The sequence below is a fragment of the Salvia splendens genome, chromosome 7 (genome assembly GCF_004379255.2).
Source record: "Salvia splendens isolate huo1 chromosome 7, SspV2, whole genome shotgun sequence".
In the NCBI taxonomy this organism is placed as follows: domain Eukaryota; kingdom Viridiplantae; phylum Streptophyta; class Magnoliopsida; order Lamiales; family Lamiaceae; genus Salvia; species Salvia splendens.
Genome location: NC_056038.1, coordinates 1,058,224 through 1,076,920, shown reverse-complemented (window position 1 = coordinate 1,076,920; position 18,697 = coordinate 1,058,224). Strand labels below are relative to the sequence as shown.

At 38.4% G+C, this 18,697-nt stretch overlaps 3 protein-coding genes across 3 annotated transcripts; 2 read left to right on the top strand and 1 right to left on the bottom strand.

The window, feature by feature from the left end:
- Positions 1 to 409: 409 nt before the first annotated feature.
- LOC121741914 (serine/threonine-protein phosphatase PP2A-2 catalytic subunit-like) lies at positions 410 to 4,082 on the top strand. The gene is made up of 11 exons (XM_042134866.1): positions 410 to 682; positions 1,558 to 1,614; positions 1,783 to 1,866; positions 1,955 to 2,026; positions 2,316 to 2,387; positions 2,578 to 2,618; positions 2,770 to 2,836; positions 2,944 to 3,135; positions 3,223 to 3,312; positions 3,384 to 3,491; positions 3,566 to 4,082. Exons 1-11 carry the CDS (start codon positions 590 to 592, stop codon positions 3,629 to 3,631), a joined length of 942 nt encoding a protein of 313 aa, XP_041990800.1. The 5' UTR covers positions 410 to 589; the 3' UTR covers positions 3,632 to 4,082.
- A 122-nt stretch (positions 4,083 to 4,204) lies between these two features.
- Positions 4,205 to 7,086, bottom strand: LOC121741915 (phytoene synthase 2, chloroplastic-like). Its single transcript, XM_042134867.1, has 6 exons — positions 6,235 to 7,086; positions 6,090 to 6,140; positions 5,426 to 5,595; positions 5,012 to 5,247; positions 4,678 to 4,870; positions 4,205 to 4,595 (listed from the first exon to the last, which is right to left on the bottom strand). The coding sequence occupies exons 1-6, from the start codon at positions 6,572 to 6,574 to the stop codon at positions 4,428 to 4,430; spliced, it is 1,158 nt and encodes a 385-aa protein (XP_041990801.1). The 5' UTR covers positions 6,575 to 7,086; the 3' UTR covers positions 4,205 to 4,427.
- Positions 7,087 to 16,595: 9,509 nt separating this feature from the next.
- On the top strand, positions 16,596 to 18,322 carry LOC121811334 (spermidine sinapoyl-CoA acyltransferase-like). The gene is made up of 2 exons (XM_042212171.1): positions 16,596 to 17,438; positions 17,653 to 18,322. Exons 1-2 carry the CDS (start codon positions 16,642 to 16,644, stop codon positions 18,176 to 18,178), a joined length of 1,323 nt encoding a protein of 440 aa, XP_042068105.1. The 5' UTR covers positions 16,596 to 16,641; the 3' UTR covers positions 18,179 to 18,322.
- Positions 18,323 to 18,697: the final 375 nt, after the last annotated feature.

Genomic DNA, 18,697 nt, shown 5'->3' with positions numbered 1-18,697 from the left:
TACTCCGTGATTAATTATTCATAACTTTGATAGTTTTTTTAATTGTTCACGATCTTAGATTTAGAGAAATTATGATATAATATGATAGATGAAAAATAATATGTGGAAAAGTTCTTCCAATTCTTTACGTCTTTAATTTTACTGATGTGATAAATTTAGACACTAGCATGCATAAGTTTTCGTAGCCAAATAATTAAAATGCATTCAAATATATAGTCAACCATTTTCATAATTGTGAAATTAGTCATACATCAACCACTTTATAGTTTTCCATAAATTTGCCTTATATTAATATCAAAAGTACAATTAAACTAGCATATAATTTAGCATTAATCAAAAGTAATTAATGTACAAGATCATGGGTAATCTATATTTAGAAGCAACAAAACCAAAATATTGAAACCTGAGAGGACTTTTCGGTAATTTTGACAAACTCCCTTCGATTTCCTCGCCACTCCTCTCTACTCTGCAGTATCCACCTGTCACCATCTTCGCCCCAGAGCGAGAAAAGGCAACCAAAGCAACGACGCCGTCGGAGGAATCGATCGCATCGGAAAATCGAGGAATCTAGGGTTTGATTCCACACCTGATGGACGCGGCGGCCGGTGGCGGGGGAACCAATGGCAACCTCGACGAACAAATCGCGCAGCTCGTGCAGTGCAAGCCCTTATCCGAGCCTGAGGTATTTATTTTCCGCGATTCTTCATGAATTCGCTGGTTTCACGTTTCAAGGTGGTATTTTTTTATTGCTTTTGTTATGGAATTCGAATTTATTGAACCGTGTGGTGGATTTGATCCTGTGTTTCCGACGTTGGATCCATTTGGGGGAATTTAAGGTGTGGAATGGAATATTTGAGCTGATTCTTTTGTTTAGCCGATTCTTTTGTTTAGCCGAATCTTTTGTTGGAGATTACGGTTATATTGTTTGAGGCTCACCGCATTCGATTCAAAATTCGGCCTCTTCACCTCAGTTTGAATGTATTTTAAGAAGTTGAGGTATTCCAGGATGTGTTTTGGGGATTTGATTGTGTTGCTTCGTTGCATTCCTTTTGTTTTGGAATGATAGAGCGTGTAATGGTTTTCTGATGTGTCTAAAGATTGAAAATGATACCTTTGTTTAGCAAGAATGATGTGTAATGGTTTTTCTGGGTAAAGATAAAGAATCTTTGTTACTGGATATTGTTCATTGAGGAAACACACGCTCTCCTTGCTTTGGTTTTGTGACATTACATAGAATTTTTTTGGTAATTATTGTATGGGTATACAAATACTCGTAACGCACGGCACTTGGCTTGTTTAGTTAGTCATGTTCGTTTTTGTGTCTAGCTGCTGTGGTGTGATAGTGATTAGCTTATTTGTTAGATTTTCGATGTGAAAACACCGGTGGTTTTCACAATCTTTTTACTCCTACATTTCTTTTTATTTCGAGATTGATCGACTTTTTTAGCTGTGATATCTATGCTATTCACAATTTGGATTAATATGCACAACGAGGCTTGTATAGGTTCTTTCATGTTAAATGAGGTCTTTAACTATGGTCTCCACTGATTTTTCTAGGTAAGGGTGTTATGTGGCAAGGCCAAGGAGATCCTGACGCAAGAGAGCAATGTGCAGGTTTTCTATCCTCCTTATAATCGGCTGTTACTGCATACACAAATATGTTTGTTGGTTGAAATGATTTTTAATTCTTGTTCTTTTTGTGTAATTAGGCAGTTGTAGTCATCTTGTATCCCATATTACCACTTACTATTGCTGTGAAAAGTAACCTTTTATCTCTTACAGCCAGTTAAAAGCCCAGTTACTATATGTGGTGATATTCATGGTCAGTTCCATGATCTTGCTGAGCTTTTCCGGATTGGTGGGAAGGTATATACTCGAATCCCTTGCTGTGCTATCCTATTTTGTCTCTCAGATTTTGCTTCAGAAGATTCATATGTTTTCGCATTTTTGGCAGTGTCCGGATACAAATTATTTGTTTATGGGAGATTATGTTGATCGAGGATACTACTCTGTGGAGACAGTGTCGGTTAGTTGAATCCTTTTATATTTTCTATGTGAAATACTAATCAATCATATAATTTCCATTACTTTTCCAAATTATACAATACTTTCTTCTGTTGCCTTCTGAGTATGATCTGTCTCTAGTGTGAGGAGAGACTTTGTTCCAAACTATATCCACCAACATATTTATCCAAAGAGCCTGGAACTAATCACCTTAGTTTGTACATTGCTTGAAGTTCCTGATTTATTTAATGCCAGGAAATTAGGATGGATGCGTCTAATTTTCATTTGACATGTACATAAATTTGTTTCAGCTCTTGGTGGCTTTGAAAGTGCGTTATCCTCAAAGGATCACTATTCTACGTGGAAATCATGAAAGCCGTCAGGTAATTTTGTATCAATGCTTTCTGTCTTTATATATGTCTTGGTTGCTAAACTGCACGCAGGACATGAATTTGTTGATGGAATGACTGTTTCTCGTAATCTGTATCTGATAGTAGTTTCTTGAGTTCAATCAGGAGTTCCTTAATAATCCTCCATGTCTTGGTGCTAAAATGAGTTATCGGTTTTTTGCAGATTACTCAGGTTTATGGGTTTTATGACGAATGCTTGCGAAAGTAAGTTCAGTGAGTTCCTTTTAATGAAAATATCTCATAAAGCCATGGAAAAAATAACAATCAAAGTGACATTATCTTGCACTATCATCCATATTGCAATGCTTATGTTATTCAACGTATGCTTCTGTGTTAATTTTGTTCTGTTGTGCAGATATGGAAGCGCCAATGTGTGGAAGACCTTCACAGATCTTTTTGACCTCCTTCCTCTTACTGCACTGGTTAGTATATTTGCTGAAGATATACCACCACGCTTAAAGTCTTAATATCCTCCCGTTTCATGTCCTCATGAATTGACTGAAATATTTGATTTTGTTCTTACTTTTAGGTTGAGTCAGAAATCTTTTGTCTCCATGGTGGATTGTCTCCATCCATAGAAACTCTTGATAATGTCCGTAGTTTCGACCGTGTTCAAGAAGTTCCTCATGAAGGGCCTATGTGTGACCTTTTGTGGTCTGATCCTGATGATCGATGTGGCTGGGGTATCTCTCCAAGGGGTGCTGGATATACATTTGGCCAAGTATTTACCCATTGCTTCTTGCTCATTCTCCAAAGTTTGTTCACGTAATTATTTAAGTGATATACTTTCTTCATGCTTATTTAATAGGACATCTCGGAGCAATTCAACCATACAAACAACTTGAAGCTTATTGCTAGAGCTCACCAGCTGGTTATGGAGGGATTTAACTGGGCTCATGTAATCACAGTAACTTCTTAATCGCGGCCTTTGTTACGATCCGATTGATAGCTGTGGTTTCTTGTTTGCAGGACCAAAAGGTTGTTACTATCTTCAGTGCACCTAATTATTGTTACCGCTGTGGAAACATGGCATCTATTCTTGAAGTTGATGACTGCAAGGGACATACTTTTATTCAGGTAACTCTCTCTCTCATGTTGTGTGTCTGGTATTTGTGAACTTGAGACTTTAGCTTTGTGTTGTGCAATTGCAGTTTGAGCCAGCTCCCAGACGTGGTGAGCCAGATGTAACTCGAAGAACACCAGATTACTTTCTCTGAAGTAGCTGGAGGGGTTGCCGAGTTGTGCAAGGCAGATACCTGCTAACTGTTTTGTGTGTCGATAGCTGCCTATAATTTTTACTGCAAGTATCAATCAATTGGGTGGTAGAAAGCATAAAAACGAAGTCTGGTTCTGCTTTCGTCGGTTCAGCTGTTACAACAGAGACATACTGCAAAAGAGGCAGTGGAGCTGCTGGCTGTGCTGTCCATTAACATACGCTACTGATGCAAAGATGTGGAAATTTCTCCCACTTTCCCTTTTTTCGATTTTTAGTTTACCATATTTTATACAAAGACTACATTAAATTTTGTCTCTCCATAACCTTTTGTCATTACAAAAGGTTGTAGAGGAGAGAATTTTATTACTTCCTAAACATTTCTTGTGGATGCTGTTTTATTGATGCTGTTTTATTCTTTTGTTCCTGCTATTAACGAATGGTCATTTGATCCATATGTTCTGCTTTAACAAGTTGAGCTTTGTGTTGCTGCTTTCGACTAAATCCATGCTCGTTTTCTGCTGGAATCACTCGGGATGAAAAGTTTGATAACTTAACATGTGTAGGTATGCTGAAATTATATTTAGGAACTTTTGTATTTCTGGAATATGATGAAGATCATTGCAAGTGCGTAGAATATGGTGATATTCATGTATTATGATTTATGAGATCATCTGTATTCGTTTATATCATATATCAGATTCCAGTATATGTATATATAAACAACAGCAAATCTACAGAAGGAATCAAAGCTAAAATGTTGTTTGTGACTTTCTCTCTCTCTCACTCACTCTTTTCTCTTATGAGAGAGCTATACTTGGTTTTGTTTGCAGGGATCTACCGAATGCTACAGGCAAGGTGAGCAGTTTCTTGGCTCTGCCCACGTATGCCCGTTTTGTCAGGTTATCATAGCCATTGCTCTCGATCGAGTCCAAGATCATACGATACAGCATCAACGCAGACCAAACCTGCCAAAAAGATCAGGTACATTAGTCTATAAAAATGTGTTGTATTTTACTAAAAAACTTGGTAGAGGATTCAGTTTCATACCGGCCAACGGCTAGCCTCGTGTAGCTGTGTAGCTCCCTCCTCTGCCTGGTCGAAGTAGAATCTTGCTCTCGTGATCTGCTCTTTCATGAACTCCCTCCAACCATCTGTCACCTTTCTTGAGAAAACATCCTTGTCTGATAATCCAAACTCAGCCAGTTCATCTTGTGGAAGATAAATCCTCCCTCTTGATGCACTGAGAGAGAGAGAGAGAGAGAGAGAGAGAGAGAGAGAGAGAGAGAGAGAGAGAGAATCAGACAACATAGGATGTGCCTTAAAACCCTTAATACAACATAGGATCAGACAAACATGATCATGTCATAGATTGAAGACTCACTCTTCTCCAACATCTCTAAGAATGTTAGTAAGCTGATTCCCAATTCCTAAACACAAAGCTGCATTATAAATCCTATGATCCGACAGCAAAGACTCGGGTGCAATTCCCATGACAGGAACACTCATCAGGCCAACGGTCCCGGCCACACAGTAGCAATACATGTAAAGCTCTTCGAAGTTTGCATACCGGTCTTTCCTCGTATCCATTCTCATCCCTTCGATCATGTCCTTGAAAGGCTGCAGATCATCGACCCCAATAAGTTAGCTAAGCAGTTCAAATAAATTCCATTAAAATCAGGTCAATCTCGTAATATCATAACACAGAAATCTCAAATTTTCTCAATTGTCTCATACATGTGCAACACAAAGTCTTTTTGTGATGCTCAAAATGACAGCCCCATTAAAATAAAAGTACCTTTATGTCTAATGGGAATTTGTAGAGAGTATCGGTTAGGGCAGCATCAAGCATGTCGTAGGGACGACCGTTGAAGATGTCATCTAATCTCTCTTCCCATCTATCAAGTGTTGAGCTAAGATGTGCAGAGTTTGGTCCATCAACCAATTCATCAGTCCTCCTACACCACACTGCATGTATCATAAAATGAAACCACCATGAAATGCAAGATGACACCATGAGTCAGTTTGTTAGTTCGATTTTTTAGCTAACGAGGGATGTTGTACGAATCTTGAAAACTGTTGTGCAATTTTCTAGAATTCTTAGTTTCTAGGTTTCTTAAGTATTCTTTTTCTTACACATTTATGATATTTATTAGTATTATTTTCTTCTAAAGCAAAGCTTTGTGTAGTTCTTAAATAAGTACCTTATTTTATTATTATTTTATTTCTAAATTTATTGTTTAGTTAAGAAAGTTTTACTTTAGTTACTATGTTAGATAATTAACTGAATTTAACTAACCAATATAAATTCTAAAACCTAATAGTTTTCCTTGATAAAATACATGTTAACTAATTTACCAAAACCCATATTCTTAGCAATCATATTCTCAAACAACATTACTACCCTCACAAATATATCAACATATTTTTGCATCAAGAAGGTAAAAATAAACTTTACTCACCATAAATAGCCCATATTGCCTTCTGCCTTTCCTCAGTCATCAACTGTGTTCCTGCATCATCCCATACTTCATTTAATCACCACAAATGAACACATAACTCCTCTACAAATTAAATAAAAAAAGATAAACGAGAAAGAGATTGAACCCAGATAAAATGTCTTTGCATATTCAGCACACACATCTCTACATCTCTCATAGGCTTCTTCAAGGAACACCGGGTGAAAACTAGGGTTTTGACAGAGATCGAACGCTGTCGTCTCAGCCTTTCTCGTCTGCCTCTCGACAATCTCATGCACGAAAAGATCGGTGGAAGCAGTTCCATGAACTGATATCAGTTCTGTCTGAGAAATATGTTTTTTTCTTGTTTTGGGAATAGCTATGGCTGCTCTTGCACTACTGTTTTTTGTGTTGTTTCCTGAAATAGATATGCAGTTGCATTTTTTGACGGAAGGGAGTATTGTTTGGTAAGAAAATGCTGCATTCATTTTGCCTAAATCTCAGAGAATTTTTCCTCTCTATCTATGCAAGCTGGATGAGATCAAGATATATTATATATAGGTCACATTTTCCATATTTTAATGCCACCATGAAAACCCTACTAGTGGTGATGTTATATTTTGACTTACATGCTTATTTAATCATAATATATTAGTATTGGAGATTGGATAATAGATATTGTAATTTGTAATGGACGTATAAACTAATTGCATTTTGTATAATATAATAAAATTAGCACAATATATTTACCCTTAAAACCTTTTTTTAATATTTTTCTCATTAACATTTTTTCTTCCTTTCCCAAACCAACATTTTTTATGACCATTTTTCTTCGTTTCTTCCTCTATTTTTAGTCTCTCCTAATCCTCTTATCTCTAATAATTGATCTTCATTTGCGTCAGCTTATTAAGGGTTAAAAATGATTTCGAACAGTTTCGCTAATATTAACAATTGCAAATAAGAAAAAGAAATAGTGTGATAGGGACTTAAGCCTCTTCACCCTCTAAGGATCTGCATAATTTATTTTTTTTAAAGTGTCAAATGTTTTCGTTTTGAATTTTTAAAAAAATATGCATAACGTAATTAATTTTGCAAAATACTTTTTATGTTTAGTGCATATATATGTTACATTAAGTGCAATCTACCATTTTAATAAGATTTTCATTTGAACAATTTTGTAATGTTATAGAAAAGTTCAGATTAATTTAACATAGTCGTAGATGATTCTTAGTTCATTGTCACAAAGATGCTAATTTGTCCGAGACATAAAAGTCACAATGAGTTTAAACAAATTATTTTTTTTATATTGTCTTGTTGTGGGATGAATGAAGGTATCTTGGCCGACTTCGATACCTTCTATTAATTTGTAAATATTAAATATATATTTTATTATGTTCGTGATCGAGGAGCTAACATGCCACGTGGAACTCAAAGCTAACATGCCACGTGGAACTCAAACGAAGCAACAACATACGGCGGGCGATTTAATTTGTACAAATCGCAAATGTTAATTTAGTTAAAATTACTAGTTGATTTTTACAAGAATACGATGTATTTGGTATTATGTTGTATTTATCTTCTCATTGTCATGAATTATATGACAGTTTAATTTTCTTCCATTGTTGACGACGATGCTTAGATTCCCTAACTATGCTGGTAGATAAGATACAAGAAGTCCCTTTACTTGATTTATATAGCACTATATAAATAGTTGAGCTGCACTTGTGTGCGGGCTCGTGCACCGTACGTGCACATCGATCTGTATTGAATTGTTTTTTTTAAATACTTTTATAAATTAAACAATACTACCATTTTATTAAAAGCAATAATTAGTTTTGCAATAATCAATTTTAATATAAACAAGTTCGATTTATTCATCATACAAAGAGTTCTTACTTTAGCGCTGGTGTACCAGAATGTCCTTTATTTGATTTAGAGTAATTAAGGGTCAATTTTGGTTCTAAATATATGACTAAAATATGAATTCGGTCTAAAATATTCATTTTTTAAAAATAGATCCATAACAAATGAAATCCGTATCGGAGTCGTCTTTTTTTACGGTTCCGTAAAAAAACTAACGGTCATGCCACTGTGTAATTAGCGTCGACCGTTAATTTTTTTACGAAACCGTAAAAAAAACTACTTTGGCGACATTTTAATTTGTTATAGACTTATTTTTTTAAAAATAATATTTTGAATCAAGTTCATATATTTTGGCTTTTAGAGCACCCGCAACGCGTGCCGAAACCGTTCCGCGTGCCGTTCCGCCGGAACGGTTTCGCCGCGGAACGCGTTGCGGCGCTGCATTCCGCTCCCGTCCCGTTCCCATTCCGTGCCGGGTGCCGACGGCACGTAACGCGGCACGGAACAAGCCGCCACGCGCCTGGGCGACGTGGCCGATCCCCGTGCGTGCGTGCTTCCCACTCGCCGGCCCGCGAGTGGGACACGTCAGCAATGACGCAATAATTATTTTTTTTTATAAAAATCGAATTTTAAAAAAAAAAAAAAATTTTTTAAACGGTAACATTACCGTTTTTTTAACTTTTTCTTATTTTTTTAATTTTTATTTTTATTTTCTTATTCTATAAATACACCTAATTCATTCATTTTATACACAACTACACATCTATTCTTCCTACATCAACATCAATTTCTCTCCAATTTTCATATTCTATCTCTTCAAAAAATGTCCGGCGACGGCAATTACGGTGGTGGCGGCGCCGGAGGGTGGGATCTCAACGCGTTCGGCGATTGGGAGACCATGTACAACACACTTGGTGGTTCTGGGTCATCGACGCCGGGCACGCAGGGGTCGGCGACGCCGGGTGGGTACCAACCACCCACTTTCGATGTGGATGCCTACGCTCGAGGCTCCGGCTCGCGGCTTTCCCAGGGTTTGTCCCAGATTCGGGAGGATATCCCCGTTGAACCCACTCAGGGAGGAGGCCGAGGCGGTGGAAGCTACAGGGCTGCGTCTGAGGCACCCGAGGAGGATGAGGAGGAGGAGCCGGAGGATCTGGGCCGGCATCCCTACACCAACGAAGAAACAAAGGCGGTGTACACCGCCTGGCTCACCGTCTCATATGATCCCATCGTCGGCAACCAACAAGCCGCCAAGTGCTTCTGGGAAAAGGTCCGTGATGTCTACCACGAGACTAAGCCGAAAGGGGCCCGGAAGCGCAAATATACAATGCTTCGTGCTCACTTTGGCCGAGTCGATTTACAGGTCAAAAAATTCTGCGGGATCTACTCCTCCGAAGCGGCGCACTACCAAAGCGGAGCTTCGGGCGCCGACATACTGAGGGCGGCTATGCGCGCCTTCCACCAGGACACCGGTGTACAGTTCAAATATGTTGATATTTGGCAGCTCGTCAAGGACGAGGAAAGGTGGGCCGGTGGTGTCCGCTCCAGCTCGGGATCAACCTCAAAGCGGACGAAGCACACGACGAGCGGCCAGTACTCGTCTGGTGACACCGATGCGCCCAGTGATCGTGGCACGCAGGAGGTTGGGGTTACGGCCGCCGAGTACGAGGGATCTAGCCGTGGGCGCCGTCGTCCGCAAGGGACGAAGGCGGCGAAAGCGGCTAGAGCGAGGAAGGGCCGAGGAGAATCAAGCCAGTCGGCCTCGGGATCGGGCTCACAAGGAGGCTCGAACACACTTATGGTGGCGTACATAACCGCCACAATGGCGGACACTTCCCGCTTCTCGTACGCCCAATTCACGGCCTGGTGGAACGGAATTGTGCATATGGCAGGACTACTTGGTCTTCCCCCTCCCCCTAAACCTCGACCGCCTCCGGAGGATGATTCGCCGGCGGAGTAGTTTTTTTATTTTCCCACGTTTAATTGTGTGTTTTTTATTGTGTGTTTTTTATTTTTTTAGGATTTGAATTGTGTGTTTTTTTTAATTTTTTTAAGTTTAAGTTGTAATTTTTTTTAATATTGTGTGTTTTTTAATAAAGTATGTTTGTTTTTTAATAAAGTATGTTTGTAGTGTGTTTATTTAATTTAATTTAGTTGGAAATAAAAATAAAAATTGAAATAGAATGAATAGTAATTTAAGGAACGGTTAAGGAACGGTTAAGGAACGGAGGGTTGCAGGTTCCGTTCCTTAGTTAAGGAATGGAGTAAAAAAGTACAGTGGGGCCCTCAAATAGTGGTTTAAGGAACGGTATAGGAACGGTATAGGAACAGCGTTGTGGATGGCCTTACTCTTTGATTTATTCATCTCACATAAATAGTTGAGCATAATGAATCTGGTCTTTGACTTGACAATCAAATTAATGAAACTCTGATTGATAAGACACTCTCAATCCAGTTATTAAATTGGGGGAGTTGGCATGATCTAGTCAACATGAATTTGTGAATTACTTGTAAAATTTTCAAGAAAAAGGTCCAATTTGAATGGCTACACATCTTTAAAAACGTTAAACATGTTTAGAAACAATATTTTGATAAACTAATTAAACCATTACTATAAAGTGGAGTATTTAACTTAATTAGCAAAGTGGCGTGCTTGCCATTAATCCTTCAAAATTTCAAAAATCCCTTGATCATATGATTTGATTCCAAATTTCCAGTCAACCACATTCGGACGTTTTGTGTATTGCATAGGAATTAAATCTTGAAGTGCACATTAGAGACAAGATATTGAATAAAAGACATCTTAATATGAGGGTTTTGTTAAAGAAAAAGTTATGATTCCTTTGTGTTAGAAAATAATTGGACTTGTGTACCGCCTCTATTCCAACATTCCAACTTTAACTAAGTTGAATAGTATTCCTTTCTATGATATCCTAATTAAGTTGAGCCATTTTCTTTTTTTTGACAAAAAACAAACCAATCACTTACTTTATTACAGCATCTACTTCACTCTCTCCTTATCTTTCCTTTATCATTTCTCTCTCCTACTTTTCAACACAATATTTTAATCTATATATCCAAAAATTTTGACTTAACTTAATTGGAATGGAGGGAATAGTTAGATAGTAGAACTGTGAATCTTCAGCTCTTACCCGAGTTTATGGCATTAGCTAAAGATAATCAGCCGATTGAGAACAAAAATATCAAACTTCAAAAAAATGTTAAACCTTTGCCTTCCTTTTCTAATCTAAGGACACTACATGTCCTACTCGAAAACCCTCTCCCTCCCTATGCCCATTACTATGTGATTCATATACCCTTTTGATATATCCTAAAATAAATGACTCATTTTCTTTTTTGGCATTTTCTCTCATACTTTTCTCTCACTTACTTTATTTTCCCTACTTAACTAATAAAATTCCACTATCTTAAATCTCGTGCCGAAAAAATGCCTTACTTAGTGAGCAACGGAGGGAGTAGTATTTATTTTCATCTACTGACGTTTGAGCGGTTGTTATGTTGGTAGACATATGAGTGATAAAGAAATTCTATCAGGAAAGAGCTTATATGCTGAACTATCGCCTCACATTCCAAACCACTCAGTCCGCGACCTGATGACGCTATGGTAATCCCAACGACGGCAAGAAGGCCTTTCTCGAAGAGGAAGATCTCCCACATGTGTTGCATGTGTAATCACACGTTTCGTCATTGACAATAATAAGACATTTGTTAAAATTCTGTGCGAATGGAGAGAGAATATACCCAGTCCGGGAGAAGTGACTGAATCCAAAGACGTCGTGGCACAATTGGTGGATATACTTTCCAAAGTGGAGATCGTAGATGAAGATGGGGGGGGGGAAATATTTTGGACATTATCACAAATATATGCATTGACAATGATAATGTCAATAAATGCGTGATGCAATCGAGATTCTCGTCGATGCTACAAGGCATGAGGTCGGAGGTGTGCACCTTGGGACCAAAGCGGCTACAACACTCGGAGTGTTGTCCACTCTCGACTCCAACAAAGTGTACATCGGGTAATGTGGGCCCATTTGGATTATGATGGATTTATTGGAATCTCCGGATCATTTGACGGTGAAAGAGGTTGCATCTACCATCCTCATTTTGTGTAAGTCATACTTCATTCGTCTGCGAAATGTTGTCCACATTTGACTCGACACATGTTTTTATAATATGAAGAAAAGTGAGTGGAAAACGTTAGTGGAATGTGGATCCACATTTATATTATTAGTTTTATAATAGAGCGTGAGTGTAATAAGTTAGTGGAAAGTGAGCTCCATTTACCAAAAATTGAAAGAAAAAAAACAAAGTGGACAACATTTCGCGGACGGACGGAAATGTCAAAAGTGGACAACATTTCACAGACAAAGGGAGTATAATAACAAGGAGAAATTTGTCAAAGAAGGCTTGATAGAAGCAATCATGAGTGTGATCGATGGTCTCCGTCGTGGTGCGAACCCTAGGATCGAGGGTGACGTTCATATTCGTGTGAACGATATGTTTCAAATTCTTGACATGGTTGCTTTCCACGCAGTCGCAAGTGAAAGGATGAAAGTACTAGATGTTGTGTCATGGTTGTTTGAAAACATAAGGGGCACTAAAAGTCAACTCACTAAATTAGTACTGCACGACTATCTTGCACAAGATCTGTATCTCCCACATGTGCTGCATGTGATCTCACACGCTTCACCATTGAAAGTAAGAAATACATTTGTTGGAATTCTGTGCGAATGGACAGAGAATATACCCAATCCGAGAAAAGTGACTGAATGTGAAGACGTCATGGCACAATTGGTGGGTATACTTTCCAAAGTGGAGATCGTAAATGAAGATGCGTGGGGGAATATTTTGGACATTATCACAAATATATGCATTGACAATGTAGTGTCAAGAAACGCACGATGCAATCGAGATTCTCATCGATGCTACAAGACATGAGGCCGGAAGTGTGCACCTTAGTACCAAAGCAGCTGCAACACTCGGAGAGTTGTCTGCTCTCGACTCCAACAAAGTGTACATCGGGCAATGTGAGCCCTTTTGGAATATGATAGATTTATTGAAAGTATCGAATCATTTGGCGATTAAAGAGGTTGCATCTACCTTCCTTATTTTGTGTAAGTCATATGATAACAAGGAGAAAGTTGTCAAAGAAAGCTTGATAAAAGCAATCATGAGTGTGATCGATGATCTCCGTCATGGTGTTTCGAATTCTGGATATGGTTGTCCAAGCAGTAGAGAGGTTAATGCACGTGGCCAAAAGTCTCAGGTTTGAGTCCTTCATGGGCGACATTTAAATCTATGTTCATTTACCCATTAAAAAATAACAATCTTTTAACTATTTATGGCTCCATACCACTTTTATCCATATTTTATTCCATTAATCAACTAAGGGACAACACTCAACAATTCACTACATTCTATAGGGGAGTGATCAATTGCTAACTCATCATTTAATTGCTAACTACAACTAATTTAAGACCATATGATTTTAGAAATCTAGTGGTCTAAAATTTGGCACGTGTAATTTTCGTTTTTATTAATTAAATCGAAAAAGATAAAAAAGACTACCAAATTAGGGTTTTGCTGAAATGTCAATATAGTGTTTTGAAAATATCAACCAATGCTTGAGAATGTCAACACAATGCTTTGATAATGTCATTCTACATGTATTATATTGACATATTTTATATACTATATTGACATTGTTGTTGTACGAAAAAATAGAATTTTTTTTTTAAATTTTGACATCAGAACATATGGAAGCGAGATCTCGTTAGAATCCTTATGAAATTATCTTTAATTTGATATATGTTGTGCGAAAAATAATTTAAATCAAGAAAGTTATATGCGCTTTAAAGTTATGAGATATATTTTAAAAGTTAGTTACAACTAATTTGTTGTAAATTGACCTTAATACTCTTATAGACGTTTTTTGTTGATCGTATTGACATTCCGGGACTGATGATCTAGACCCTTGATTTGAACATCTAATGACTATTATTTAATTGTAGTTAGCAACTAAGTATTGAGTTAACAATATTACACTCCTCACATTCTATAACTATTCATGGGTTCACTATTCTATTCATCAATTTAAAAATACAATTAAGAAAAATATTTAATTAATAATAAAACTACATTTAAAAAATCAAAATGACATTACAAATTCCTAAAAAATTAAAACTTACATAATTTAATTCTAAAAATTAAAAGTTAGCATAATTTAAATCCTAAAAGTTAAAAGTGGGAAAATTCGGAACCTAAAAACTAGGGATGTCAATCGGGCCAGCCCACCGGGTTTCGGGCCAACCCTATTCGGGTTGCGGGTGAATCGGGTGCGGGCTAATCGGGTTGTTAATTTTTCGGGTTATAAAAGTTCAGCCCTAACCCTAAAAGCTCGGGTTTCGGGCTAGCCCATCGGGTTAATCGGGTTGTTACCGATAAAATTAACATGCGATCAATCCAATAAATAATGGTGAAAATTAGTTATATTTATAAAATATAAAATATTTAATTATGATAAATTTGAGATATATGCGTAAACTCAAATATTAACATGATCAAATACTAATATTTGAGATTTATGCCACATAAAACATAAACATCAAGAAATTTTAAAGCATGTTTAGAAATTTAAATATATTTTTTTAGTGAATTTGAAGTTTCTAATTCATTTATCTATTATTATATTAATAAAAACTTGATATATAATTTATATATTTAATATATAAAATGGAAAGTTATTTTTTCAGTAATCTGTATTATAAAATAATCAATGAAGTGTCAAATTAGAGTTAAACAAATAGAACAATATAAATTTTATCGGGTTTCCGGGCCAGCCCATCGGGTTTTTGGGTCTGGCCCTAACGGGTTGCGGGTTAATCGGGTGCGGGCTAATCGGGCTGTAATTTTATCGGGCTGGAAATTTTCAGCCCTAACCCTATAAATTTGGCGGGCTATTCGGGGTCAGCCCACGGGTTGCGGGCTAAATTGACATCCCTACTAAAAACTGAAACTATGGATATTGAACCTAAATAAGTGCGTAATACAAATGGAAGTATAGATGAAGAAAATATATAATTTTTGAAACTCTTTTTACATTTAATTCAACTGTCTAGGAGAATATTAAAAATAGTAAAAAAAATTAAAGAAAAAGAGAAGAAATTGGCGATGGAGATGGAGATAGACCTGCCCAAGGTTTACCGAACCGGCGGTTAAAACCGAAACCATAACCGCCGGTTACGGTTCCGAACCGAAACCGTGATAATTTACCCGAATCGAAACCGTGTCGGAACCGCGAAAAATCGTGAAACCAAGCCGGAACCGCAAAAACCCGACTGTTTGGAATCGTGAAAAATCGTAAAAAACCTCCGGAAAACCGCCGGTTCGGAACCGAAACCTAAACCGGCGGTTTTAGAACCGGAACCGTAACCGCGAAATATCCTCGCGGTTCGGTTCCGGTTCGACAATTTCCAAAACCGGAACCGGCGATTCCGAACCGTAACCGCTGGTTACGAAACCGTGGGCACCTCTAGATGGAGAGAGTGCAAGCTAATCAATATTTCTGTCACGGATGTTGAACAAGAGGATCTTTTAATCACAAAAATCCAAGATTAGGATTCATAATTCCTGCTTATAAGTATAACCAATCACACGCAAATCATTAAAATGTTAGAGATCATACAACTATACAAGCTTATGTATAAATAGTAGTATGCCCCAAAAATTGCATATCAAGAGTGGGCTTTATTAACAATAGAAAATACTCCCTCCATTCCTGAAAATTTGTCACCTATTTCCTTTTTCGTCCGTTACTAAAAATTTGTCACATTTCACTTTTACCATTTTTGATAGTTGACCCTACATTCCACTAACTCATTCACACTCAAATTTTATTATAAAACTAATATATAAAAGTAGGATCCACATGCCGCTAACTTTTTCAACTCACTTTCTATTACATTTATTAAAACCCGTACCAGGTCAAATGGTGATGAATTTTGGGGGACAGAGGGAGTATCAAAGTTATTTCAATAATAGTTTAGAAAACGAAAATTTGCAGCAACGGGCATCACTTAAGTCAACTTCGACAAGTTTTACCGGGCCTTACTCATATTCGGCTGTAAGGCCTGATTAGTTTTAATTTTGCTGTACAACAAAATTAGCAAGATTATCCAGAAAACTTAATTTGGTTCAAGAGTATGATTAAATTAATTAATTAATTACTCAATCTTTATGTGTGATAATAGTGGAATATCTGGTACCTATATTATTATTATTATTATTATTATTATTACTATTATTATTATTATTATTATTATTATTATTATACTATCAATCAAGCGATATAGCAATTAGTTTAATTATAATGTGAGCCAGTAGAAAATACTCCTTTACTCATAAGATTTGAAAGTAAAATATTAATTCGCGAAGAAAAAACAATATTTTATTATTATTTTCAAATCTTATTTTAACACGATTTTTCCGATTTAAAATATTTTATTTATTTTTAAATAGCATATGGATTACTAGTAGTAGTACTGTACTTTATTTCTCACCCAACTAGTGCTTTAAAATGAGGTGATAAAACGCGCCACGTCACCTTCTCTCCCCTTCCTCAAACTATAAATTCCCGCGCCACCACCTCCGCCTTCGCCAACCACCAAAAATGCAGCTCCTCCGCCACGAAACCGCCGTGATCCGCCCCATCCAACCGCCGTTCGATCACGACCACACCCTCTCTCTCTCCCACCTCGACACCGACCGCAACCTCCTCGTCACTCTCCGCTACCTCCGCATCTACCCCAACAGCCGTCACAACCAATCCGATCCCTTCCACGTCATCACCGCCGCCCTCTCCGCCACCCTCCTCCCCTACTACCCCCTCGCCGGAACCCTCCGCCGCCGCCCCTCCGACCACCGCCTAGAGCTCCACTGCCGCGCCGGCGACGGATTGACGGTGATCCTCGCCGTCGCCGGCGGCAGCTTGGACGCCGGCGACGGCGATGCCTCATTCATGGACCAGCTGGCGCCCGACCCGGATCCGGGATCCGGCCCGATCCGGCCCAGGGTTCTTCAGATCACCAAATTCAGCTGCGGAGGGTTCGTTCTCGGGGCGAGTGTCCACCACGCGATCTGCGACGGGTTCGGCTCCACCCTGTTTTTCAGCGCGGTGGCGGAGGGGGCCGCACGCGGGGCGGGTGGGGTCGGGGTGGTGGATCCGGTTTGGGATCGGTCCGTGTTGCTCGGGCCCTGGTGCCCGCCTCGTGTCGAGTACCCGATTCGAGAGTTCTTGAGCTTGGATAGGGATTTTTCACCGTATGCGGGTTCGGGTAAACGGGTCGTGAAGGAGTATTTGAATGTGGAGGAGGAGTGGTTGGGTCGGGTCAAGGGGATTTGGTACAAGCAATCCGGGTTGAAATTTACCACTTTTGAAGCGTTGGGTGCTCTTATTTGGAGTTCAAGGTATGAATTATTATGGATTGTGCATTTTATATTTTAGCCTTTAGCTTCTCGAATTTAATCGATTGTTACTAAAACTAATTTATAAATTCTCTTGATTCAGAATAATAAAGGTAAATTACCGAAAATTTTATGAACTTTTTGTCTAATTATGCTCACCGACAAAATTTATGAAGTTTAACATTGTTCGCAATTATCACACGATGAAACATTGCAGGATCAAAGTTGATAAACTCCCTCCAAATGAAAAAGTAACCTTTGCATATTCAATCAGCATCAGAAACATAGTGAATCCACCTCTCCCGGCCGGCTACTGGGGCAACAGTTGCGTCCCGATGTTCGTGCACCTCACAGCGGGGGAGGTGGTGGGGCAGTCCGTGTGGAAGACCGCGGCAGCCATCAAGGGGAGCAAGCAGCATGCCACGGCCAAGTATGTGGCGTCCTACGTGGACTTCCAGGAGCTGCATTATGACGAAGGCATTAACGGCGGGGGAAGGGTAAGTGGGTTCACTGACTGGCGCCACTTGGGCCATTCCGCGGTGGACTTCGGGTGGGGCGGGCCGACAGCAGTGGTGCCACTGTCGGCCCGCCTCCTCGGGTGCGTGGAGCCATGCTTTTTCCTTCCCGGGAAAGAGGGGATGGTAAAGGTGTTGGTGCATTTGGAGGAGGGTGTGGTGTTGGGTTTTAGGGAAGAAATGGACAAGTTGAAAAACATGGAAAATGGATTGTTGTCTTCAATTTGATTGTGGTTGATTGTATTATCTTATATTCTTAGAGAACGTAAGGAAATATTGTGTGTGATAGATGGATTGTTTGTTGATGAAAATTTGAAGTAAATTAATTATCTTAAAAGTATTCAAACTTAGAAGATTAAGGGTAATAGCAAACCGGTGTGTTTTTCGTAGTTTTTTCTTTCTTTGAACCTTCAAATACCAAAAGTTGGAGAGGCCAAAATTACTACTCCCTCCGTCCCAATAAAGTAGAAGGGAAAAAGAAACAATGAGTTAAGTAAAAGGAGAATAAAGTAGAATGGAGAAAGGTAGAAAGATGAAGAAAGAGTATAAAGTAAGAGAGAGTAAATTACTTTTTGCTAAAAAAAATGACTCAACTACAGGAGGACAATCCAAAAAAAAATACGACTCAACTAGCTACAGAGGGACGGAGAGAGTATAAAATTAGTAAATCCCTACCAATAATTTTTTATATAGAGATTTTATTAGGAGTACAATTTAATGTGTTTTATTTGAAGTATTAATTATACT